Source organism: Cryptomeria japonica, chromosome 9 (assembly GCF_030272615.1).
Source record: "Cryptomeria japonica chromosome 9, Sugi_1.0, whole genome shotgun sequence".
In the NCBI taxonomy this organism is placed as follows: Eukaryota; Viridiplantae; Streptophyta; class Pinopsida; order Cupressales; family Cupressaceae; genus Cryptomeria; species Cryptomeria japonica.
Window position 1 is genome coordinate 633,695,964 of NC_081413.1, and position 25,266 is coordinate 633,721,229.

Below are 25,266 nucleotides of genomic sequence, written 5' to 3' on the forward strand. Positions count from 1 at the left end.
TTCATCAATTTTTTGGGTAATGCAAGATTACCATTTGGCCTTAGAATGCTCCTGCATGAGCTGTCCATTGCACAAGGATAATAAGCTGTGGATTTCTAATACTTAAATCCCAACTTCTCCAGCAATTCTCTGATAATCTCAATCAAAAATGTATTCCTTATGCACTGGTAAAACTTACAGGACGTCCCAACCCAATCTCTCTCTGTTTGTAAATAAAACTGGCTGTTTTATTGACTGTACTACTCTGGTAAATTACTGGAACCCATTTAGTAAAATATTTTGCAGGTACAATAGTTACTGGCAGCTCCATTTCTAAATGCAGTTTGGAATTGGAAATGGATGCTTGAAAAAGAATGCTAACTTAAGGGGAAACGCCTTTCTAAGGAGAGGCACTGGCCTCGAGGATAAAGTGCCATGATAAAGTATGTTCAGCAAGAACAGTTTCTCAGTGAATCAATTTTTCAGTTACATGGCTGGGAGGTACATCCTATTTTGTAAGTAACTTAAGAGCCAAACTAGTGAATGGAAGGCAAAGCAAAAGAAAACCATGGAAACCTTCAACGAAATTCTCCAGTAAATCCATGACTGCAGAACATCAGTTTAAGGTAGTTGGAAAATTTATTTTACAGCCTTTTACACCTCTGAGATGCATCTGGCCTTCAACTAGCAAAAATTTGATTTGCTTTAGTAGCTTTGAATACCTTGTTTGTTTTCCCTTAATATGAATATTAATCTACAAGACTTGTGAGCACAACTTAGTTGTTTTATTAGTCTATGATATTCATTATTTCTAGAATTCACTACTTATCAGAAGTGTTTTAGGTCCTAGAGAGTTTAAATATGATATTTCCTGGTAGATAGGTTAAGTTTTGTCTCAATATTATCTTCTCCAACAGTCTATTATAATGGCTCAATGAAAAGGATTTTTTTCTTTTCACAAAGAAAAACAAGTACATACATTTTTTGTATTTCTAACCCCTAGAAACATATCATACAAGTTCATTTTCTTGAAAAGTACAATCCTCACAGAATTGATAAAAGTTGCAACTAGATTTTATGGAGATTTTACAATTTATAGAGAAAAAGAAAACATTTATAATATTTCTACAAAGAATAATATCCCATGGAGATTTTTGCATCTCTTAAAGGAAGTTATTAACTACCTGAATTTTTGTTTGGAGAGCGTACTATAACAAGCATTGTGATGACCCCAACTGGAAGCTCGCCCATAGGTATCCATGATTCTGTAAGAGTCTTATTGTTCTCCAAAACTTTCCCAGCCGTGATAAGCATTATATCATCTATTCTTTTTGGAGCATTTCCCTTGTCTGAAATGCATAAACACATTCACTATTTGGGATTGCACACAGAATAGAATGAGAAAGACAATTGTTTGACTAAAAAAATAAAGAGGTCAAAAATTAAAGCACCTTGTGCAGAAAGAATGCCATCATTGCCAAACTATATTTTTTGGTGAGTGATGAAATGAAAATACTGTTTTAACAAGAAAAAAAATCTGATGAAGAATTCACAGCATATAATTCAAGGTAGCAGATTATTGAAAATTTACAACATAGAGGCATGAGAGGCCCCCAACACTATTCACATACAAAGTTATACCTATTTGCTTACTGTGGTGTCATGTACATAGGAATTATGAGCAAGTGTTTAATGGGTATATGCAGATACAAGGTGTCACAAAGTAAAGCATATTATCATAAGAAACAAAAGATGAATAGGAAAACAAGAAATTGGAAATTAGATGCAAGGCTTCAAGATAAGATGTGCATTACATGTTTCAAAAAGGATTACCCATACAAAACTAATGCAAGACATATGTGTGAGAATCTGCAAGATCAATTGGATCGGTGCTTGTACCAGTTTGAGCCACATGACTCGAGCTCACACACACTCTTGCTGCAAGTAAATAAAAAAAATAGAATGTAATGGCTAAATAATGAATGAATGAATGAATTAACTTACAATATTTAGTACATATATAGGCTAATAGTCATCTAAATTTAGTGGAGCCAAAATAGGCATGTCCACTTAATAAAGACTCACTACAAATAGCATGAGACTTAAAGATAAGACTCCTACTCAACTAGTACTAATAAGTTAATAACTTCTAAACAAGCGTAACTCCTATGTGTAATTATCCATGTGCATGTAAATGCAAGAGATAATATACACTAACAGCCCCCTTAAGAACAGCTTAGGTGGGTAAAGAAACTACGTTTGAGCAACTAGGCCCAATGTGGTACCTGTTGACGTGTATTTTGTACACTGCCTAACACAGAATAAAATACCCAAGGGTACCTTATCCTCTCTTGAATAAAGCCTCTGATTGCTGAAGATATCGCGAAAAAGGATCAATCAGGATGACTCCAAGGTTCTTGTATGTAGGGTCTCTACGTGTGGATAAGCTCTCTGTGGTATGATGTGATTTGCTGGAATCACAAGGGGACTTACATTCGATGATTGAATGTCTGATCTGCTTTGAATATTGCTGGAACACAGGATTTCACTAGCTTTGATTTGCAAAAAAAGGAAAAAAGACGAGGGCAAGGAGAGAATCTAATCCTAATACTAAGGAATGTGGAAGCAATGATTGATCTTTGATGAAATTCTAACTAAGTCTTGTTTTGACATCATAGGAACATCTCCACAAGGTTAGTGCGATCTTCGAAGGAAAGCTTTATGATGTTCAAATCATCACTGCAGGCATAGACACCATCAGGTTGATGCATATCGATGAAGAAGCGACAATTGAAGTTAAGCTTAAGCTGAATGATTCCAGTTGACTACGCAAGGCAAGTCTGTAATCAACAAACTGCTAGTAGTATGGATATACGAATTTCACCATGAATCAAGCACATTTCTGCCACTCGTCTAATCATAAAATCAAACATGAGAAGTATAAAGACCATGCAAATTGTCGAATCGACCCATAAATTTCACCATTTCTTCAATGAAGTTACAAGTCTTTTACAACAACATCTTGGCAACAATCTTTGCCTTCTCTCTCTACTCTACTCTAATTGCTATTCTCTCTCTATCTTCTAACTGCTTCCAACTATTCCTAACTATTCTAACTATTGCTAATTAGCCTTTACAAAATGAAATGCCAAGGCTTATATAGTGCCCTCAATACAATTCGATGGCTTAGATCCATTCGAGATCAATGGCCAAGATTTTACAATGAAAACCCTAATTAGGGTTTGCTACAACCATTACATAACATTTAATGCTCAACCAATGATAAAATTGCATTGCTTGGACACATGTCCTCTCTGGAAAAATCGACCAATGGATAGTCGAGGTAGGTACATCGGAGTTTGTGCCACCTTCCATGAGTTAGGTACATTGAATCTGGAAATGCTGAGGTGGACCACACTGACTGGATGAGCGATGACTGGGATGCCACCTTGTCTGACACTTGTAATTTGGTAGATATTCAACTTAATGTTGTTGAGAAGCTAGCTTTAATTAATTCATCTAGAACTATTTGCTTCCTCAACGAACCCTTGTTCTAACTTCTTGTGTCCTTGATTTGCAGGATGATGATGTACCTCGCCTTGGAATGCTGGATTGGAAGAGGTCACCCTTGATGACGTTAGTCCAAAGAAGGCCGTCCTTGTCGATGCTAGGCTGGATCGAAGAAGGTCGTCCTTGTCCTCGCTTGATCGTCCTTGTCCTTGCTTGATCGTCCTTGATGAGAGCCTTCCGACTTGTAGATCCTTCGAGTTTGGGAGTCGCCATCTTGATACCTACACAACATTTCAAAATTAGTAACATATCTTGAAATCTAAAAATTAAACTTTAAAAGGAAGATTCAAGATTTTAATTAGGAAACTTCATGATAAATCTGGAGTTATCATTTCCTAATTTAGGATTTTCAAAGCAAAATTTAAATCTTCAAAAATGGTGCCAAGGTGATTACGCCATACCTCCACTTGGGAATTAATTCTAAAAAAAGATGCAAAAATAGGAGAATTCGCTAGGCAAAATGTAGATCAAGACCTCCCTTGGATAAAATGCACCTCCTTTAGCTTGGAAAAGAACTCCACCTTCCTCTTCAAAAATCTGGAAATTCGCCTTCAAATGTCTTCAAAAATCTGGAAATTATCCTCCAAACTAGCAAGAAATTCTCCTCTCCAATAGCCTTCAAGATGAATTTCGCCCTCCTCAAATTGCTCTTCAAGTTCGCATGAGAGATAATGCAAGAATGATTTGAATTATGAAAAACACACCCCAAATATATAGAGCGCTCACCATTTCACCTCCCATGAGGCCGACCTTGCAAGATAAGCCAAAAAAAATAAAATTTAATAAAAGGAGAGGCCGACCTTTATAAAATATTAAAATAATATCCCAAGCGCTCTCTTTTTAAATTTAATTTAATAATAATTAATTTAAAATGCCTTTACAATTAAAAAAATTCGATTTTTAAAAGGCTAAATTAATTAATTAAATGCCTTGTGCGCACCCCTTAAATGCCAATTTTAATTAAAAATATCAAGGCTCATCGAAATTTAGCATTTAATGCAATTTGAAAATGATGTTGGCGCCTAGACATGGGAAGAATAATGAATATTAACCTCATCGCTCTGGTCCCTGGCAGAGGGACAGGAGCGCCTAGGACAAAATAGGCTTCACTGGCGTCTTGCACTCTTCAAAATTATATTCAATAGACTCGTTATGCCTCCTTTTACTTGCCTCAAACTTAAAAAACTCATTTCACTTCGCCAAAACTTGTCTTATAAGAAAATCGCTCTGGTCCCTGAGAGAGGGACGGGAGCTATCATTGAAATTCGCCTTGGTCCCTGGCAGAGGGACAGGAGCGATTTTGCTTCTAGGGCCAATTTTCTCCTTCGAGGTGCAACCAAATTATATTCAATGAGTAAAATGTACCTCCCTCGTTCTTCTCAAATCGCGAAATCGTTCAAATCTTTCAAGGACAAGGCAATTTTGGATTTCAAGCTCCGGTCCTTCAGTGAGGGACAGGAGCGATTTTTGCTCTCAGGGCCAAATCTTTTTACTCTTCACTTCAAATTTCCTTCGCTGAGGAAAATATCACCTCTTTACACGCCATGAATAAAAGTTCGAGTCGAAACAAGGTCTAAAAATGTGCATATGAATAAAATCGCTCTGGTCCCTTGGTGAGGGACAGGAGCAATTCGCCTTGGACCCTTGGAGAGGGACATGAGCGCTTTTCGCTCTGGACCCTCAGTGAAGGTCAGGAGCGAAATTTGACTTTTCGAACTCTCTATCAGGACAATTTTAATGGAATATAACATTTCCTTCTATGTTTCTTCTTTCTTATACTTTAAGTTATATTCCATATATACTTTCAGGATGTTTGAGAGTGGTTTCAGACCTCCAGGAGTTATATTGCAAAATCTAGTTTTTTGAGGTTTTTCAGTTTCCAGACTTAGTCAAATTTCAGGATCAGGACATTCCAGACTTAGCCAAATTTCAGGATCAGGACTTTCAGACTTAGCCAAATTTTCAGGATCAAGACAGACTTAGCCAAATTTCAGAATCAAGACATCACTCAAGCCGGACTTGCTTATCCATGTGATCACCTGGGCGACACTCAAAATGCAAAGGCTAGCTTACAAAACCCTAAAAGACCAAAAAAAAAAAACCCTAAAAAGCAAAAAACATGGGTCCCCATTTGCAATGGGGCGATGTGTGAAAACGTCACAACAGTACCCCAGTACAATGCAATCTCTCATAAAGTGGAGAAAGGGAGGAAACCCGGGGAAAATAACTCCCCCCCTCCCCGCCCAAAAAAAGAGAGAAAATACAAGAAATCTCTCTAGAAGATGAGAAGAACAAAACCCCATGTGAGAAAAAAGTCCCCCCATAGGAGAGAAGAAGAGAGACCACGCAACCCCCCCTCAATGTAGAATCTCTTGTAGCGATGGTTGATAGCTTGATACCCAACAATGAATGCTGAAAATGATCCAAGCCCATCAAACAACATTCCTCCCCTTAGGAAGAAATAAAACCATAAAAGTATGCAAATATTTTTCCCATTCCAAAAAGGAATATGAGGGAAGAAAAATCAAGATGAATGAAGTCTCTAAACTCTACTCAAGTGTCCCCATGTTGATGCTGAAAGGTGCAAAATCCAGAAACAATGATGATCCCTCCAAATGCTTCTCAAAGGTCTCCACACCAATGCCAAACTGTGACTGATGATGATATAGCGAAGGAATCAGAGGGACTGAAGATGCCATCAAAACATTTGAAGAGATGATGCAACTCCATATGAGCTAACATTAAAATGAATATGAACATCCTCAACAGTGTCCTCCAAGTCTACAAGATAGTGCTCACAAAACAAACCTGCAATACCTGTCAGGTACTCATCCCATGTAGTTGTATCTGGAAGACAATGAATAGCTTTCTGCACTAAATCATTGGAAGCTCTCAGAGAAGCAATACTAAATTCTGTAAATGCAATAGCAAATGGAGGAGATGGAATGCATGGCTCAAAAACTAGATCATATGTGTGAATACCTAGATTCAAGTAACCAAAATTCTCCTCAGAATCGTAATCCGCAGTAGAAGTGTGATCAACAGCCAAAGGGTCAAAGCCATCATCAAAAGAAAAATTTGAAAATTTGTATAGCTGAGATGCGTGATCAACCATCCCAGTAGCAATAATCTCTATGCTCTACAAATCTCTAATGATAACTTAATCAAGTGTAAATTCCAAAGACTTCCCTACTCCACCATGAGTAATCTGATAAATGGAAAGAAGATTATTGGACAAATGAGGTACACACAATACTCATTGAAAGTGCCATGCATGATAACAACGGATACCCTTCCTAATTACATTCATTTGTGAATTGTTACCCATCAAAATGGGTGGCATAACACAAGACTCAAAAGAAGAGAACATAAACTATGAGGGTCCATAAGATGTGAAGCTCCAAAATCAACAAGCCATCTCCTTAATCCAATACTTGTAGTAGCACAAAGAGCTTTTCCTTTTGATGATGTAGAAGCATAACCAACATGGCCTTTTAGCTTTCTCTTAGTAGATTCTTAGTTTGATGAAGATGGAGATTCAATGATCCCTTTGTTGTTCTCCTCAAGAAGATCTGTGAGGCCGATCTACTTCTTCATACATTTGTGCTCACCATACCCAAGTTTCTTGCAATAGGCACACTTAAGTTTCTCTTTCTTAGGTTTCCATTGTCCTTGTTTTCCAATGTTGGTTTTGGAGGCCTCAAATTTTTGTTCTTTGGTCTCATTGTCCTAAGTGTTTTGTGTCTTCCCTTGATTGTTTGAACCCTGTTGTTTCCCAATCCCACCAAAGAGTGTTAGTCAAGTCAACAATGAAGTTATCTAGAGAAGGCATACTCAAGCAGTTCCAAGAGCCCTTTTGGTGGAGTAGAAGGCAGATACAAACACAAAATAATCAGGGCCTAGTTTGGAGAGTATTGAAAGAACAAGTTGATCATCCCTTTTGTCTATTTCACATTCTTTTAACTGCAACCTTAATGATTTGAACTTAGTGAAGAAGTCCTCTAGAGTGTCAATAAAACTTGGATTCAAACTTAGAAGCTCAGTTTTTGACACATGACCTTTCATTTCATCTACCTTCTCAAAGACTTTTTCTAATGCAATCCAAACTTAATTCTCTACATGAAAGAGAAGTTCAAGAGATACATTCAAACACAGAAATCCAAAGGCTTGATCACACTTATTAAACTGCTTTTCTTTAGCTTCCTCAACATGTTCTTTCTCAGTGCCCACAGAACATTTAGTTTCTAGTCGTGAAAGTTAAAGGGTGTTAAAGGCGTGAAGGACTGAAGTCTGATTTGAATCCATTCTTGAAGAAAAATGTTGCAAAAGAAAAGAAAAATCGAAAGAAATGTTGTGGAAGTGACAAAGCACAACACAAGAACCCCCTCTTGATTCAATTTGAAAACCCTTAAATTGGCCTCTCCTTCACTACTTCTAATGATTCAAATCACAAATTCATGATCTCTGCACAAGGCTTTGCTAGAACAAAATATGACGACAAAAATATGTACCCATATACAAAGCAAGAATTTACATGCAAATAGTGTTTTTTAGAAAATACCAAACCAACAAACTAAACCAATCCCACCCTAATACCATATGAGAATTTGCAAGATCAACTGGATCAATGCTTGTACCGGTTTGAGCCACACGAGTCAAGCTCACATACACTCTTGCTGCAAGTAAACAAAAAACACAGATTGGAATCGCTAAATGCTGAATGAAAGGATGAATTGGCTGACAATAATAAGTACATAAATTGGCCAATAGTCCTCTAAATTTAGTGGAGCCAAAATAGGCATGTCAATTTAATTAAGACTCCCTAAAAATATTGCAACCAAAAATAGCATGAGACTAAAGATAAACTCCTACTCAACTAGTACTCCTAAGCAAGCTTAACTCCTTGTGTAATTATCCATGTGCATGTACATGCAAGAGATTATATACACTAACAATATGAAATATACATTATTGTATGTACACTTACTCCTCACATTTTTTGTAAATGGAAACACTCTCTTTCACACACTAAAGCTGTATTTGCAAAAAATATAACAGCTCTATAGAACATTATTTTATGACCAACAAAATACTTCAACTCGAAGAATTACTATTGCAACATTTATCCTTCATACTCATCATTGTTAAATCACAAGTTTTTCTCAATTTTTTAATTTTTTCTCAGGAGAGTGCCTTTGTTGAAATTAATATTGCAGTGCTACAGCTTAACAAAGTCTTTTGCACCAGCTCTCCGATAAGTACGGAATTAGTTTATAATTCTCCTGATTAACTTGGAGATCTTTCAAACTCCTTCCAAACCATATTCCTTCCAGTCTGCCAATGCTGCTGCCTTATGTCACACTTTTGTTGAAGAGAGAATCTGTTCAATGCTGTTTACTACACTAGGAGACTACTGCAGTGAGTCCCTTTAAAGATTGAAAGTATGCCGTATTTTTTTTGCCATCAGTATCAAACCGATCAAAATTTGTCACAATCAGATTATGACTATTTAGACTATAAACAGAGTTGGGTCTGATTTGCTTCTCTTGAAATTTCTTTTCTTCACGCATAAATCACTACTTAACACTCTTAAGGTCTTCCGTGGACTCAACCTCAATACTTCTCTAGATCACTGATCAAATCTAGTAGATCTTAAAGATTTAAACTTCCTGAGCAACAAGGGAGACGAAATCATGGCTTACTTCTTACTCTAACCAATGCCATAGCAAATTTATCCTCTGCATTAGTTCATCATTAAAACTTGAAGCATCCTTGCCCATGATTCTTGACCTAGTTGTCTCTTGTCATTGTTGGTATTTTGGATGTGTTGCACTGGTTTTGTCATTGATGTCAACACTTGTCAACACCTATCAGCACTGGAGATCTTTGGTTATGTTCACCGGCATGTTCAGTGACTTATGCACAGTCACCGGTATTTGGTTCACCAGCAGGTTATATTGTCAACCGGCACTGAGGATGACTTGGAGATTACTTGGTTATGTCGAAGACATTGTTTGGACACTTGGTTTTGGTGATTTGGTTATTGGTCTAATCAAGTTTGCATATTTGTTGTTACCGGCAAATAGGTCTAGGTTATGGACCGGCAAGCATCATCTATTCCAGATCAGCGCGGCACGTTATGGAGATGATTTGTTATTATTGTAAATGCATTGAGCCGACATAATGCATCACATATTGACTCATATGTAATTGATTTTATTGTAATATTCTTAGTGAGTCGACCTACACAATTGGTCTTAGGTTTTGGTATAAATGTAAGATCTCATTTGTGAGATTGATATGGGAATGTAAGAAGGATTGTAATAAGGTATATGCGAATATAAGCAAAGCTATACATGCAGACATCAGTTGAAGAATGAAGGAAGGTTTTTGAGAAGGCAATCAGAGCTTAACCGGTACTGAATCCAGCATATGAAGATGCTATTTTGAGCAGTACATTATCATTGGATCTAACCATCCAATTGTAGTCAATGTGACTTTCATCTTGTGATTGAGCAGTGAGCTCTAGGCAGTTGGCCTTTCTGCATGTGCAGACCCTATATTGTACACATGTACTATCTGCAGTAGTATTATTTGATTGTGGGTAAGGTTTCCCACCGTGGTTTTTCCCCTTACAGGGTTTCCATGTACAAATATCTGTGTTATGTGTGTGGATGTTATTTGTCTTTCTGTTTCATGCATTAAATTTTACCGATACTGTAATTAACTATTCAACTGTCAACCAGCATCAAGTTTGGTTTACCGATATTATGCATTAAGTTTGGTTAAGTGTAAATTGGATTGAAATTAATAGACAACTGATTCCCCCCCCCCCCACTCTCAATTGCCTCCGGGTCCTAACAATTGGTATCAGAGCTAAGTCCTCTTTTTGCAGAAGCTTAATAGCTTGAAGAGATTCTATGGTAACTAACTATTTCAGGAAGGACAATCTGAAGCTTGATGGAACTAACTATGATATATGGAAGATCAGAATGGAGACACATCTGAATTGCATTGGAAGAGACATATGGGATGTTACAAAGAATGGCTATGTTGGTCCTACTCAAGGTCAACCTACTCCACCAACCTTGGCTAAAGATGAGGAAAATGATTGCAAAGCAAAAGAAGCACTTTTGAGCGCTTTATCAGATCAGCTAGTCATGGGATTATCAGACAGATCTACTGCTAAAGCTATTTGGGACAAATTGGAGACATTGAATGAAGGTGATACCACAGTCAAAATTGCAAAACTGGAATGCTTCCGGGTCAAGTATGAAAATCTGAAAATGGAAGAAGATGATAGGATTTCCGCTTTTATGGAAAGAGTTAATGATATTGTTTTGGGTATACAATGTTGTGAAGGATCCTTAAGTGAAGATGAGATTGTTTCTAAGGTTTTAAGAGCATTGCCACCCGCATATAAAATGAAAGTAACTGCTATTAATGAATTGAGAACTATGCCTAATGCATCAGTATCTAGAGACACCTTGGTTGGAAAACTTTCAGCTTTTGAACTTGAGGAATTTGGTCCTGTTGCTACTATTAAGACAAATTTAGCATTTAAAGCATCATCATCTACAGCATCATCATCATCATCTGAGAAATCTGATTGGAAAGCACTTTATGCAAGAGAACTTGAAGCACTATTCGCAAGAAGAATGCCTAAAGGTCCAGTTGGAAGTAAGTATGAAGGTAAAGCACCATTTAAATGTTTTAACTGCAATAAAATTGGCCATATGGCATCTAGGTGTCCTGATAGACATGCAAGATTGAGAGAAGAAGCTAAAAGAACATATAAGCCTAACCCTGATTATCAGAAATACAAATTCAAGAAGAATAGAGACAAATCATGTTACCTCGTTGATGAAGGAGTTACTGATGATTCTGATGAGGAACCGATAGACAGTGGATGGGCTTTTGTTGCAATAACCGAAGGTCAACCGGCACCTACTGTACAACCGATAGAGCAAGGCCTGGCTGCTAAAATTGAAAAGGTTGAATGGATCATTGATTTCGGATGTTCACATCATATGACTGGTGATAAGAGTAAATTCTTGACTTTTCAGGAATACAATGGAGGTCTAGTAAGATTTGGGGATGATAAAGCTTGTTTGATCAGAGGAAAAGGAACTATATCTTTTGATGGTAAGCACAATACTGATAATGTTTACTATGTTGAAAGTTTGAAGCATAATCTTTTGAGTGTTGGTCAATTAGTTGAAAAAGGATTTCAATTACAATTCAAGAATGGTAAATGCAAAATCTTGAACAGAACTAGTTTGGAAATTGCAACCGATAATCAAACTAGAGGTAATATCTTTCACCTAAATAACAATGAGAAGACATGCTTGATTGCACATATTGATGAAAATTGGTTATGGCATAAGAGACTTTGTCATGTAAATTTTGATTGCATTGTGAAAATCAGTACAACTAAGGCAGTAAGGGATTTACCTAAGATTGTTAAACCTCACAATCCGGTATGTAAGGAATGTCAATTTGGAAAGCAAGTTATAACAACTTTCAAGAGTATTCCAGAGAAATCTAACAATGTTTTTTATTTAATTCATACTGATTTATGTGGTCCAGCAAGAACTAGAAGTCTACAAGGAGATAGATATTTTATGCTAATCATTGATGACTATTCTAGAATGTGTTGGATTACTTTTCACAGGGAGAAATCAGAAGCTTTTGGGAAATTCAAATTATTCAAAGCAATGGTAGAGAATGAAACCGGCAAAAAAATCAAATGTTTGAGATCAGATCAAGGAGGTGAATTCACATCTAAGGAATTTAATACATTCTGTGAAGTGAATGGAATCAGAAAACAGTTATCAGCACCTCGGACACCCCAGCAAAATGGAGTTGTGGAAAGGAAAAACAAAACTATCTTGGATGCAGCTAGAAGCATGATATCTGAAGCAAACCTACCTCATGTGTATTGGAGAGAAGCAGTCAATACAGCGGTTTACACATTCAACAGAGTTCACATCAAAGGTGAAACCGGTAAGACCCCTCATGAACTTTGGTTTGGTAATACTCCTACTCTTAAATATTTCAGAATATTTGGAAGCAAATGTTATATTAGAAGAGATGAGTATGTTGGCAAATTTGATCCTAGAAGTGATGAAGGAATATTTCTTGGCTATTCATCTAAGAGCAAAGCATATAGATGTTTTAACAAAAGATTGCAGAAAATTGTTGAGAGTGCAAATGTGAAGATTGATGAACAGTTTAGAGGTAATTCAAGGTCTATAGACCCTGAACCGGCAATAGAGATAATCACAAATGAACCTACATTGAGTACACCGGTACAAAATGTTGACCCAGCCACACAGGCATCATCTGAAAATTCCACAGTGACTGAAGAACAGCAGAGAGTGAATACACCCAGGTATGTAAGACCGAATCACTCTGAAAGTCAGATAATTGGAAATAAGTATCAAGGAGTTATGACAAGAGGAAGACTAGCAAATGAAGAGGTATGTTTAATTTCTCAAATTGAACCAGTATCTATTTTTGAGGCATGTGAAGATACACATTGGATTAAAGCTATGGAAGATGAATTGGAACAAATTGAAAAGAATAACACAGGGACATTGGTTCCCCGGCCTAAAAACAAAAATGTAATTGGAACTAAATGGGTTTTCAGGAATAAACTTAATGAAGATGGTAAGGTAATCAAAAACAAAGCAAGATTAGTGTGTAAGGGATATTCACAGAAAGAAGGAATTGATTATAATGAAACCTTTGCACCGGTGGCTAGAATCGAGGCAGTCAAACTATTCTTGGCTTTTGCAGCACACAAGATCTATAAAGTATATCAAATAGATGTTGAATGTGCATTTCTGAATGGTGATCTTGAAGAAGAAGTTTACATTGAACAGCCTGATGGATTTTCTTTGACATGTGACAAAGATATGGTATGCAGGTTAAGGAAAGCTTTATATGGATTGAAGCAAGCTCCAAGAGCTTGGTATGCTAAATTGGATAAATATCTTTTGAAGCTTGGTTACACTAAAGGTAATGCAGACAGCAACTTATATTACAAAGTGACTAATGATGACATCTTGGTTATTGAAGTTTTTGTTAATGATATCATTTTTGGAGGAGAAGATGGATTGTGTAAAGACTTTTCTAATAAGATGCAAGAAGAATTTGAAATGTCTATGATTGGAGAGATAAAATTCTTTTTAGGAGTGCAGATTTCACAGACTGATAAAGGTATATTCATAAGTCAAACAAAGTACTTGAAGGAGTTATTGAAGAAATTTGGCATGGAAAACTCTAAACCGGTAATTACACCTATGACTACAACTGATAAACTATCTTTGAAGGATGAATCAAAACCTGTTAATCCGACAAGATACAAATCTATGATAGGAGGTTTACTGTATTTGACACAAACAAGACCTGATATTATGAATGCAGTATGTATTGTTTCAAGATTTCAGAGTAATCCTAAAGAAAATCATGAATCAGCAATGAAAAGGATTTTCCGATATCTACAAGGCACAACAAATCTTGGTTTATGGTATCCTAGAGATGAAAATTTTGATTTATGTGCATACACAGATGCTAATTGGGCAGGAGATGTAGATGACAGAAAAAGCACCACCGGCGGAGCATTTTTTCTTGGTAGCAGACTTATTTCATGGTTGAGCAAGAAACAAAGTTGCACATCTTTATCAACAGCAGAATCAAAATATGTTACAGCAGCAACTAACTGTACACGGGTATTATGGATTAAGCAAATGTTGAAGGACATAAAGGTAAAATGTAAAGAACCTATAATCATTTACTGTGATAATATGGCAGCAATTGATATATCTAAGAATCTGGTATTTCACTCTAAAACTAAACATGTTTCTATCAAATTCAATTTTTTAAAAGAGAATGTTGAAGCAAAGGAAGTGAAATTGGTTTATGTGAATACTAAAGAGTAAATTGCAGATATCTTTACTAAGCCTTTGCCTAAGGAAACTTTTGAATATCTCAAAGAACAACTTCGGGTAATACCCTCACCGGTAGAGACTTAGACAGATGGAGACTGGCATCAGACCGGCAGATTTGAACAAAAAACTTTTTTCCGGCTTTGATGAGGAGAGCTACTTCTCAGGGGGAGTAGTTGGTAATTGGTAGTTGGTATTTTGTAAACAGTTCTATGGACTTTTGTATCTGGTTTTTGTATTGCTTTGACATTTGATGTCAAAGGGGGAGAGATATCTATGGAAAAACACTTTATCCTTTGGGGAGAGACTATTCATTGGGAGAGATTGTTACTCTCTGTATCTGTATTTTGATTTCTGGTTAATGATCTCTTTGGGAGATTGTTGGTTTTTGGTTTTTGGCATTTCTGTTTTGGCACTTGAATGGTTTTTCCATCTTGTGTTGCCATCAATGCCAAAGGGGGAGATTGTTGGTATTTTGGATGTGTTGCATTGGTTTTGTCATTGATGTCAACACTTGTCAACACCTATCAGCACTGGAGATCTTTGGTTATGTTCATCGGCATGTTCAGTAACTTATGCACAGTCACCGGTAGTTGGTTCACCGGCAGGTTATATTGTTCACCGGCACTGAGGATGACTTGGAGATTACTTGGTTATGTCAAAGACATTGTTTGGACACTTGGTTTTGGTGATTTGGTTATTGGTCTAATCGAGTTTGCATATTTGTTGTTACCGGCAAATAGGTCTAGGTTATGGACCGGCAAGCATCATCTATTCCAGATCAGCACGGCACGTTATGGAGATGATTTGTTATTATTGTAAATGCATTGAGCCGACATAATGCATCGCATAATGACTCATATGTAATTGATTTTATTGTAATATTCTTAGTGAGCCAAGGTTTTGGTATAAATGTAAGATCTCATTTGTGAGATTGATATGGGAATGTAAGAAGGATTGTAATAAGGTATATGCGAATATAAGCAGAGCTATACACGCAGACATCATTTGAAGAATGAAGGAAGGTTTTTGAGAAGGCAATCAGAGCTTAACCGGTACTGAATCCAACATATGAAGATGCTATTTTGAGCAGTACATTATCATTGGATCTAACCATCCAATTGTAGTCAGTGTGACTCCCATCTTGTGATTGAGCAGTGAGCTCTAGGCAGTTGGCCTTTCTGCATGTGCAGACCCCATATTGTACACACATATTATCTGCAGTAGTATTATCTGATTGTGGGTAAGGTTTCCCACCGTGGTTTTTCCCCTTACAGGATTTCCACGTACAAATATCTGTATTATGTGTGTGGATGTTATTTGTCTTTCTGTTTCATGCATTAAACTTTACCAGTACTGTAATTAACTGTTAAACTGTCAACCGGCATTAAGTTTGGTCCTAACAGTCATCAGTAATATCTTCAGACACAACTAGTCCTCAACTTTGCACAATCTCAAGGGTTTTGGATTGCTTGTATAGATCTCATCATGTCAACCAACTCAAGGTCACATTGTCCTCTTTGATTTCTGCCATTTCTCCTATGGATCACCTAGAATGCAACAATGCACAAAAAATTCTAAAATAGGGTTACCACTAACCGTTCAATGACCTGGAAAATTAGTAGTCTCTTGTACCAATTGACGCAATCACAAATAGAACTTCTAATCATTGAAGCCTAAATCCTCAAAAAATCCTGATTTTTGCAATTTTTTAAAAAATCCCCAGCCGATATGATTTTTTCCCCAAAAAATTGCAATTTAATCAGCCACGATTTTCAATGATGTTCAACAATTTTTACAGGTTTAAATCGCAAATAAATCATAAAAATAAATCACCTAGTAAACGCATTTACTGTCCACCAACCTATCATGATAACCTAACTCTGCAAAATCTCTATTTAATTGGGTTTTTTTGTTGATTTTTGGCACAGAACTGATCACTAGCCTTTAGGACGTGGTTCACCATAAGATTCACCAAATTTCATTAAGATGCTGAGGCAAATCGGAGGCAGGCAACCTAAAATAAATATATATTTCTAATAGATGTTAAGGACATTAAAATAGAGACATGTTCTTTGGTATGCTTCTATGTTTGATGTTAAGGACATCAACATGGAATGGTTAAGAGATGAACTGTCTTTTTATTAGTATTCCACACTACTATCATTTGCCTTCAACTCATCGCAATGCTTTCCATGTATATAAATCGAAAGACACAATTTAGTGGAAAATAGTAGACAATATCATAAATACTAAGTAAGGCTTCTATTTGATTTTTTAACATATCTAAACCTTATAATACTTGACAAAAGTAAATATAGAGAGCTAGACTAAACTGAAACAAAACTCTATTGGCTTGATATCAACCTAAAGAGGTTTTTTTTCTTGGAATTCTTGTGATCATGACTATTCAAAAGAATTTGAACATTTCAATTGTCAACAATGATACCAAGATGGTTGTTTAGATTATCAAGGTTAGGTAAGAACAAATTTCCTTTTCAAATGCTAACAAAATGTGATAATTTGGAGCTTCGATTTGACATTGGCCATCAAGTTTTAAAGACTAGTAGGTAGGATAGTGACAATTGTATAATCAAGTGGGAAGTAAAAGTATATACATAATAGCATATAGACATTGTGGAACTGGAAGCAGAATAGTTCCTATCAGAAAGATAAAAATCAGCTTGTAGTGCTGAAAAAAATGAACTGTAGCAACATTTTATATCAAAATGAAGAATTGTTTTGTTTATATTTAAATTTTCTATATATTCTATAGGCTTAGTGTTTTGTTAATTGGTGAAACTCGCTGCTTAAATGCATGCCCTGCAATTGTTAGGGAACTAAACTCCATTTAGGCTCACCATATACATGGAGGTTCAGAAGGACTGCAAGGAGTACAATAGCAATACATGAATGCTTTAGACATGTAGAGTAGCATTCCATGCATGTTAAATAGGTATCAAGCAATCTAATACATGCCTTGAGAGAAGTCATGCCCTAGTCTTGTGGGCTTATTTATCTTAATACCTCCCGAAGCAAGTCTCATATATTTTCTCTTTAACAATCCAAATAGATTTCTGCAGAAACTATCCCATTGAAAGGGACTGTTTCTCATGCTTTAATTTTTCATTGAAACTTGTACGCTAATCTCTCAAATTCTCAACTCAAAGTCCCAATGTTTTTAATTCCATCATCCACTTCTATACAAAATCAAGAAAAATTTACATGCATAATAATAGCTAAAATTGTGGCTCAAACAGTAGCTCTCTTCTTTTGTACTAGCATGTCTTTATTATCTAAAGGAAAAATATTTAACACTTCCTTACTGTTTTACAAATCTGCTAAAATAGTTATCAATGAGAACATTTCAATATCATTTGTGGTCTTTTGAGATGTACGATATTGTTTCAAGAGCGTTTTCTATTACTCTATCCTTAGCTATTTGATTCAAAATCTATTAAGTTGAACTTTGCAATTACTTCCTTTGTCATATAATTTCCCTTTCACACTCTTAATATAGTTCCCTTTCACACTATTCTAGAAATTGCAAGTATTATTAAATCATAAACATGAACCACTTGATTCCTGTTTTGTAATTTATGTCTGCTCAGCAAAAGAAACTGTCTTTATAATGACTTTCTTGAGCCTGAGGATTTTGAGATCTTGGAGGCCAACCTGGATGGTCACGAGGTTGAACGATTTAGGAGAGGCTTTGAACTAGTAGCTTCATCAAAAAGACCTGCAGCCATCTAGCATAGCTCTGTTTGTAGTAGCAAGAGTCATTGGCTACATTTAATTTTTTAGAACTTTGTACTTTGTAATTGAAATTTTGTCAACTGTAACTGTCTAGTTATTACTTATGCACTATGAAGTATGCTCTATGCAATGCAATGTAATCAGCAATGTGAATATAAACAACTAAATCTTATTTTCTACAATCATGGGTTAAACTCTATATTATTTACTCTCAATATCTCTATGCTATGGAAATGCCCTTAAATTTCAAAAAACAGTAGTTTTCATCTTCGATTTCTACAATTTTTTACGTTTTTTAGTTCAATCCAAGATATGCAATTCATTTTTGGTTTAGGAATCAATAAAAAAACACCAAGAGATTGTTTCATCAACATTGTTACCGCTCCACTTGTGACTCTACTGCAGCAATTATTGCCTTTAGTTTTTGAAAAAGGAACATTTTGTCAAGAAAATCCAACAAACTTGCCCTCATTCAAAATTATCTGCCTCATAATCATTAGTTATTGTGATTTAAACTTTCTATCTATGGAAAGGGAAAATGTCAAAACATTATCCACGCTAAAATAGTAGCAGCATATACTACAATAACAAAAGCAAGTAATCAAGTTTCAGCTCTCCCAATAAAAAGGATGATCTTCTTGCTATTGTAGTGTTGTTTATATTCTATAAATTGTCTAAATAAATTAGAGTCTTATGTTATCAAAAATTAAATGAAAAGACAAGTACCAGTGCTCTCCATACAAAGGATTATCTTCTTGCTATTGGAGCACTACTTAACTTGTATGGACTGCCTAAATAAATTTAATTCCTATGTACCAGAAACTGAATGGAAAGGGTTTCTCACATTGAATATCCTACTGCTTTATAAATCAAGTTTCCTTAGATCATTTCTGGCCTAAAACAAATGGCTGGCAAAATTAGCAACAAAAAAACTAACCATTAATCATTCAATTATAATCCATAATAACTCAACCTTTTGACCTGTTGCCTGCATATCTCTATTAAGACGGACTTCCTTTCCTCATCTCCTAATGAAATGTTTGCAGATTCTCTATTGTACACATTTTATTTCCAGGTATCCTCTAATTGTTTCTGATAGTTATGTGACATTTTCCAGTCATCTCAAAGAATTTAAAGAACCTACTTGTGTTAGGAAAAGTCCTAGAGTACATCTTGATCTGTTCAAGATATAGCTGTGTGTTCATAAAATATTGAATGATTTTTTACTTTTTTGTATGGAGACACTTAAATTTTATTAATTTCTGAATATGTACTCAAAAGCCAAAAACATTTCAAGTGCCTGAGATCTTAAAACCATTTTTTCTCAGCCCAACCCATATTCCTTTTGTTTCCCATTTCTGGCAAAATATTTGAATTTTCTACTGATCACTCAATTATATAAATGACTCCAGCAGATGTCAACAGGATATGTCAATTACTTGACATCAACAAATGGTTTTTCCTATCAATGACTACCTCGATAAAAAGCTTTGGCATGGACTTCATAATAACACACTATTTTATGTCTTTGAGACTTTGACTGATATCACAACTTGCCCTACAACCACCCTGTAATGTACGGACATAATCAAACATTCCTTAACATTTGTTGGACATGGTTTTATTTTCATCTGCAAATCAGTTCATCATGTATCCTGAGAGGACCAAGGATGTGGAAAGTATTTTAAGTTTATGGACCTGCAGTTTTCATTGCCTTCAACCCTTAATTTTAGTTCTGTTGGTGATCATGGTCAAGTACATATTTTAATTTTCTTTTATGGGGTGGTAATATCCTTTGTCTGTTTTATGTAAAACATTTCATGTTCATTTGCAGACATTATGGTTGAAGTATGATTTATCCAGTCATGTACCAGTGTATATTTCTACAAAAAAATTCACACTGAGATTAAAAGTCACATACGCTTCTTCTATCTGGGAATACTCATGGAAACTTGTATTACTATGAACCGCTTTGAATTTATTCTATCATGGAAATTTCTATTACCATGAACCGCCTAAATACATCCCTTGTAATTACTAAGAAAAAAACAGTTCATCCTTCACATTGGTTTGTGTGTGCCAAATTTAAAATGAGATTGACAAAATTTTAGGAGTGGAAAAACAACCTGCACAAAGAATGAATTTGGTTTGATTTAATTATTTACAATAAATCAATTTAATTATTTCATGCCCGACAGCTAATAGTGTAATAATAATGAGGGCATTTGTAAGAGGCGCCCTAAAATAAATTCCCATCACTCCAAAAAGGTAGCCCACAAACCCTACAGAAATGTGATGAGATTGTGTTGTAACAAACATGATTTCATTAGAGAAGTTTATGTTTAGAATCTTAAGAATGCCATCCAATCGTATCCTACATTGCAATAAAAGTGGTCAACCACCATTTGGTGAGGTTCATCACAAAAAAAGTGGTCAATCTTACCAAGTGGTTGGGATGTTGTGTAACAAGTATGTTTAAAACAGAATGTAACCTAAGCTTAACCCAATTAGCCAAGTGACCAGGTTGTGATGAGACAGAAAAGGGTTTATTCAAGTGTAACTCAGGTTTAGAATCTTAAGAATGTCATCAGAGCTTATTCTAAATCACAGTAAAGACGGTCAACCAACATATGGTGAGATACACTACACTAAATATGACTGATATTACCAATTGATCAGGATGTGATGTGGCAAATATGTTTGTAACAGAAGGTGAATTAAGCTTAGCCCAAGTAGCCAAGTGATCAGGTTGTAATGAGACAACTATGGATTTGTTCATCTGTAACTCAGGTTAAAAATCTTAAGAGTGTCATCCAAACTTGTCCCTAATCACAATAAAAGTGGGCAACCACCATGTGGTCAGGTTCACCACACTAAACATGACCAATGTTACCAAGTGATCAGGATGTGGTGTAACAAACATGTTTAAAACAGAAGGTGAATTAGGCTTGTACCAAATAGAAATAAAGGTACACCATACTCGCCAAATAATGAGTTTCCGTTGTGTATCTTAAGAGTGTCATCCGAGCTTGTCCCTTATCACAATAAAAGTGGGCAACCAACATGTGGTGAGGTTCACCACACTAAACATGACCAACGTTACCAAGTGATCAGGAACATGTTTAAAATTAAAACAGAATGTGAACTAAGCTTGTCCCAAATAGAAATAAAGGTGTCCTATACTCACCAAGTAATGTGTTTCCATGCAATAGTGAATAAAGATTGTCCATTCACTACCAAGTGATGAGTTTGTGGTGGTGTACCAAAATCAGGTACATTCTAGTGTTAACAAGATATGTAATCTTAAGAATGAGACCCAAGCTTATTTCAATCCCTAACAAAGGCAAAGCATAACCTTGCCCATGATTTACCCCAAAAAGTTAAAATGCTCATGGTGTAATGGTCTGTACAGGTTTAGAAGCAGGGGGGAAATGAAGCCATTGTGACACAAGATATTAAAGTTGTAACAATAAATGTCTACGAAGAAATAGCGTGACAAAATATTCTCATCCCTAACCTTGTGGCCACTGACCAATTATGCTTTCCTTAACTGTAGAAATGGTACTGGCTGAATCATATTTGTGAGGTCCAATATCTGTGCCATCATGAAGACGGAACTTGAGTTCCAGCAAGTCCACATCTGCCATTGCAATTCTCCCTACAATAAATCTGCATCAACATGCAAAATCAATTTATTGTCATGCCCATTGTGTAGTATTGTAATCCTTCTCAGGGTCTTACAGATTAACACAAGAAAAAACAAGATGAAAGCTAGAGGTGCTAGTGTGCTCTGTGCTCTGTGCTCTGTGATCTGTAGGTCCACTTGTCTTGTGATTATTACAAATGTTATGACAGAAAAGTCATACAAGAATGGTTAATCTGAATCATACGAATAGGTCATCCAAAGAGGACTCAAATACGTAAATATTTTAGAAGTTCAATTTATTTATATTATATAAGCATGAAATTGTAGCGGAAAATGTCTACTTCCAAAAATAAGATACAAGTGCTTTATAGATTAATGATGATAGAAACAACAGAACTTACTATGTGGAAATATATTTTGATGAATCCAATTACTTTATGTACATTTTATACCCCTGTGAAAATTTGTTAAAATGGCAAAATTTGAATTTTTATAACCTTCTACTGATATTCTGGCCAAGTATTCAATGCTTCAACAAATTGCATGATTTGTAAGCCACAAGGTGACAGTTCAAGTCTCCCCAGCCTAGTACCATTAAAAAAAAGAGTATTCAATACTACACGAAATTAAAAATCCCACAAAAATCAAAATGTCTCCCTAATTATGCTTCCCTAATGATGAGTGACATGTCGTATGAAAACTTCAACACAGGTTATGCACAATAAATATCGGCAAATATTTTTGTAAAATCTGTCGTCTAATCTTCTCTTTTTTAATAAAAACAAGAGAATTGGCTAAAAAAAAAAAAAAAGAAGAAGATATCCCATAAAATAGTAATACATTTATCGTATATAAAACACTGATGATGTGTGAGATAGCTCTCTGAGAAAGCATGTACAGAAAACATGAAACTTTGTAAGACCTATATATTTTGACCAATCTCGTAATCTTATATACATTTTATACGAAAACATGGCAAGTTCTTAGGTGATCAATTGATAACTGAAAACTTAACTTATTTATTTTTATTTATGGAAATTTAGCCAACTGGGGCAGAGAAAATAGCCCTACAAAAGCACCCTATTCGAGCCCTGAATACTAAACCCGAAATTAAAATTTCACAAAAAAATTACATAAATTTTAAATTAAGAGACAAAAACACTGAAACAAAAAGAAAATACCTGAATGAAGTAAAATTTCGTTTCGAACATCCGAGCCTGCCTCGCAACCTCAAACCAAAAAAGCCCTTCAATATGACAAATTGTGAAACCCTATATACAGTCCTGCGATTGTAGACTATATTAGTGCAATTTACGTGCACTGCAGTTTAAATCAGAATAACACATGATAGTCTAAAAATCTGATGATATACTAACGTGCATTCAATTGTGCTTATATCTCGGTACTTTCTTGAAGCAGTGTATATGATCAACTCAAATTTTGAAATAGAAAGTGAAGAAATTTTTAATATTACTAATACTGCAAGCTGTATTCACTGCAGTTTGTGAACGAATCTCCTCAATTACACCAAACGTGTTACAGAACATTTGAAAACGAAATTTTTTGGCTTTTTTTGTTTCGTTTTTGTTTTCTTTTCAAATGCGTCCAGATTACCTCCATAAACTCCACCGGCAGCTCCAGCTTGCTCTTCGGAATTGTCCGACTGCGATGTAATCAAGGAAAATTCGGGCGATGTAAAATTCAAACAAGAAATTTGAAGGAAATTTTATGCACAAAAGCTGGCAAATAAGAAAAAAAAATCTGTATACAATTTTAGGGATTGAAACATCGGCGAGCATGGAAAAAACAAATATTTCCGGAGGACTGTGTACGTTTTACGCGCTTTGGTGGGCAAATCAGTTGATCGGCTTCTGGTTATGGTTGCCACGTGGACGCTTTAGAACTCCTGGATGGTCACCCACCGATTCCGTCCCTTTCCCTTTCTTAATCACCACCTAAATTAGTTAACTTGAAGGGCAGAGGAATTGTTGTTTATTTTACACGCCTAGTAAAAGGTATTTAACTAGCCTATTGTGTTTTGGTAAGGAGAATTATACAGATGAAAAGGATGTGACATGATTTACATCATAATAATAATAATTATAATAATAAGTTTTAATATAGTCAATGAATTAATAGGTTATTAAATAGTTTTAATATAGTTAATAAATTTATAGGTTATTATATTTAGGTTGGATTTTTGGTTTTGAAGGAAATTGATTTTGTCAAATTTGTTTATAAATAATTGAAGTTTTTAAATTAAAGGTCAAGGATTGTGGGGTATATGTTTAGTTGAGTTCACTCATAAATAATTAAAAAATTTAATTTAATGTGAAGAGTCTCAAATTTGTTTAGAGACGATTAAATTTTTTATTAAAAATTGAGGATTAATGGGTGTCTACTAAGTTCAATTTGTCTACAAATAGACTTCTTTAACTAGAAGTGGAAATCTTAAAGGCATCCACTACCAAATTCATGTATGTATAATAGAGCTTATTTAATGAAAACTTAACCATTGAGAAATATCTAGTCTATTAAATTTACCAAGATATGTTCGCAACCTCATTCTTTACAATATCAAATTAATTAAATTAATAAGACTTAATCTTTGATAATCTTTTAAAAATCAAACTACTTCCCAAATTGACCAGCAACAACTTCATTGTGGTGTGCATTTTATACTTGTAATATATAGAAGAATTGTGTATTGGTTGGAACAAACAAATAGCTTAAGTTTTATTTAATGGATTTGACTATTGTTGTTTTTTATATTATGATGTATAAGTTGTTAATGAATTATATATGTGATACTAAATATAAATTATAAAAATTATATATAATTATCTTTTAAATTTTTATTATATTATAGATTATGAAATTGTAATTTTGTAGTAAGATATTTTGTATTCTTTGAGTGGCATGGATTTAATAGGATAGGTAGAAGAATTTTTTTATTAATTTTGTTTTATTAGAAGGATGTGTTGCACTCAAAATTATAGAACCTCTCTTCTAGTACAATTATTCAAACGAAGACAAAAATATTTTTTATTACTTTATAGATTATGAAATTGTAATTTGGTAGTAAAGATAATTTGTGTTCTTTGAGTGACATGGATTTAATTGGATGGGTGGAAGATATGTTTTATTAATTTTGTTTTATTAGAAGGATTTGTTGCACTCAAAATTATAAAACCTCTCTTCTAGTACAATTATTCAAACTAAGACAAAAGGAGGATAAAATATCTCAAACATGGAGAGAAAATTTTGGGCTAATGCATAGAATTAGGATAATTTCATATTTTTATTTAAGCTCTACAAAACCTAGGAGGGTGATCCTTGAGGCCTTAACATAAGAGAATCAAG

At 35.0% G+C, this 25,266-nt stretch overlaps 1 protein-coding gene across 2 annotated transcripts in view; it reads right to left on the reverse strand.

Moving 5' to 3' along the window:
- Positions 1-23,860, reverse strand: part of LOC131078097 (membrane-anchored ubiquitin-fold protein 6) — a 51,297-nt gene extending 27,437 nt beyond the window's left edge. The window contains exons 1-4 of one of the 2 annotated variants that reach the window (XM_058015752.2): positions 23,518-23,860; positions 23,085-23,186; positions 21,775-21,926; positions 1,164-1,328 (exon numbers count right to left, since the gene is read on the reverse strand). In XM_058015752.2, the coding sequence (XP_057871735.1) occupies positions 1,164-1,328; positions 21,775-21,926; positions 23,085-23,186; positions 23,518-23,702 (604 nt within the window). In that variant the 5' untranslated portion in view covers positions 23,703-23,860. The remainder of the gene's footprint in view (positions 1-1,163; positions 1,329-21,774; positions 21,927-23,084; positions 23,187-23,517) is intronic. The other variant, XM_058015753.2, reaches the window with a different exon arrangement.
- Between the last annotated feature and the right edge of the window lie 1,406 nt (positions 23,861-25,266).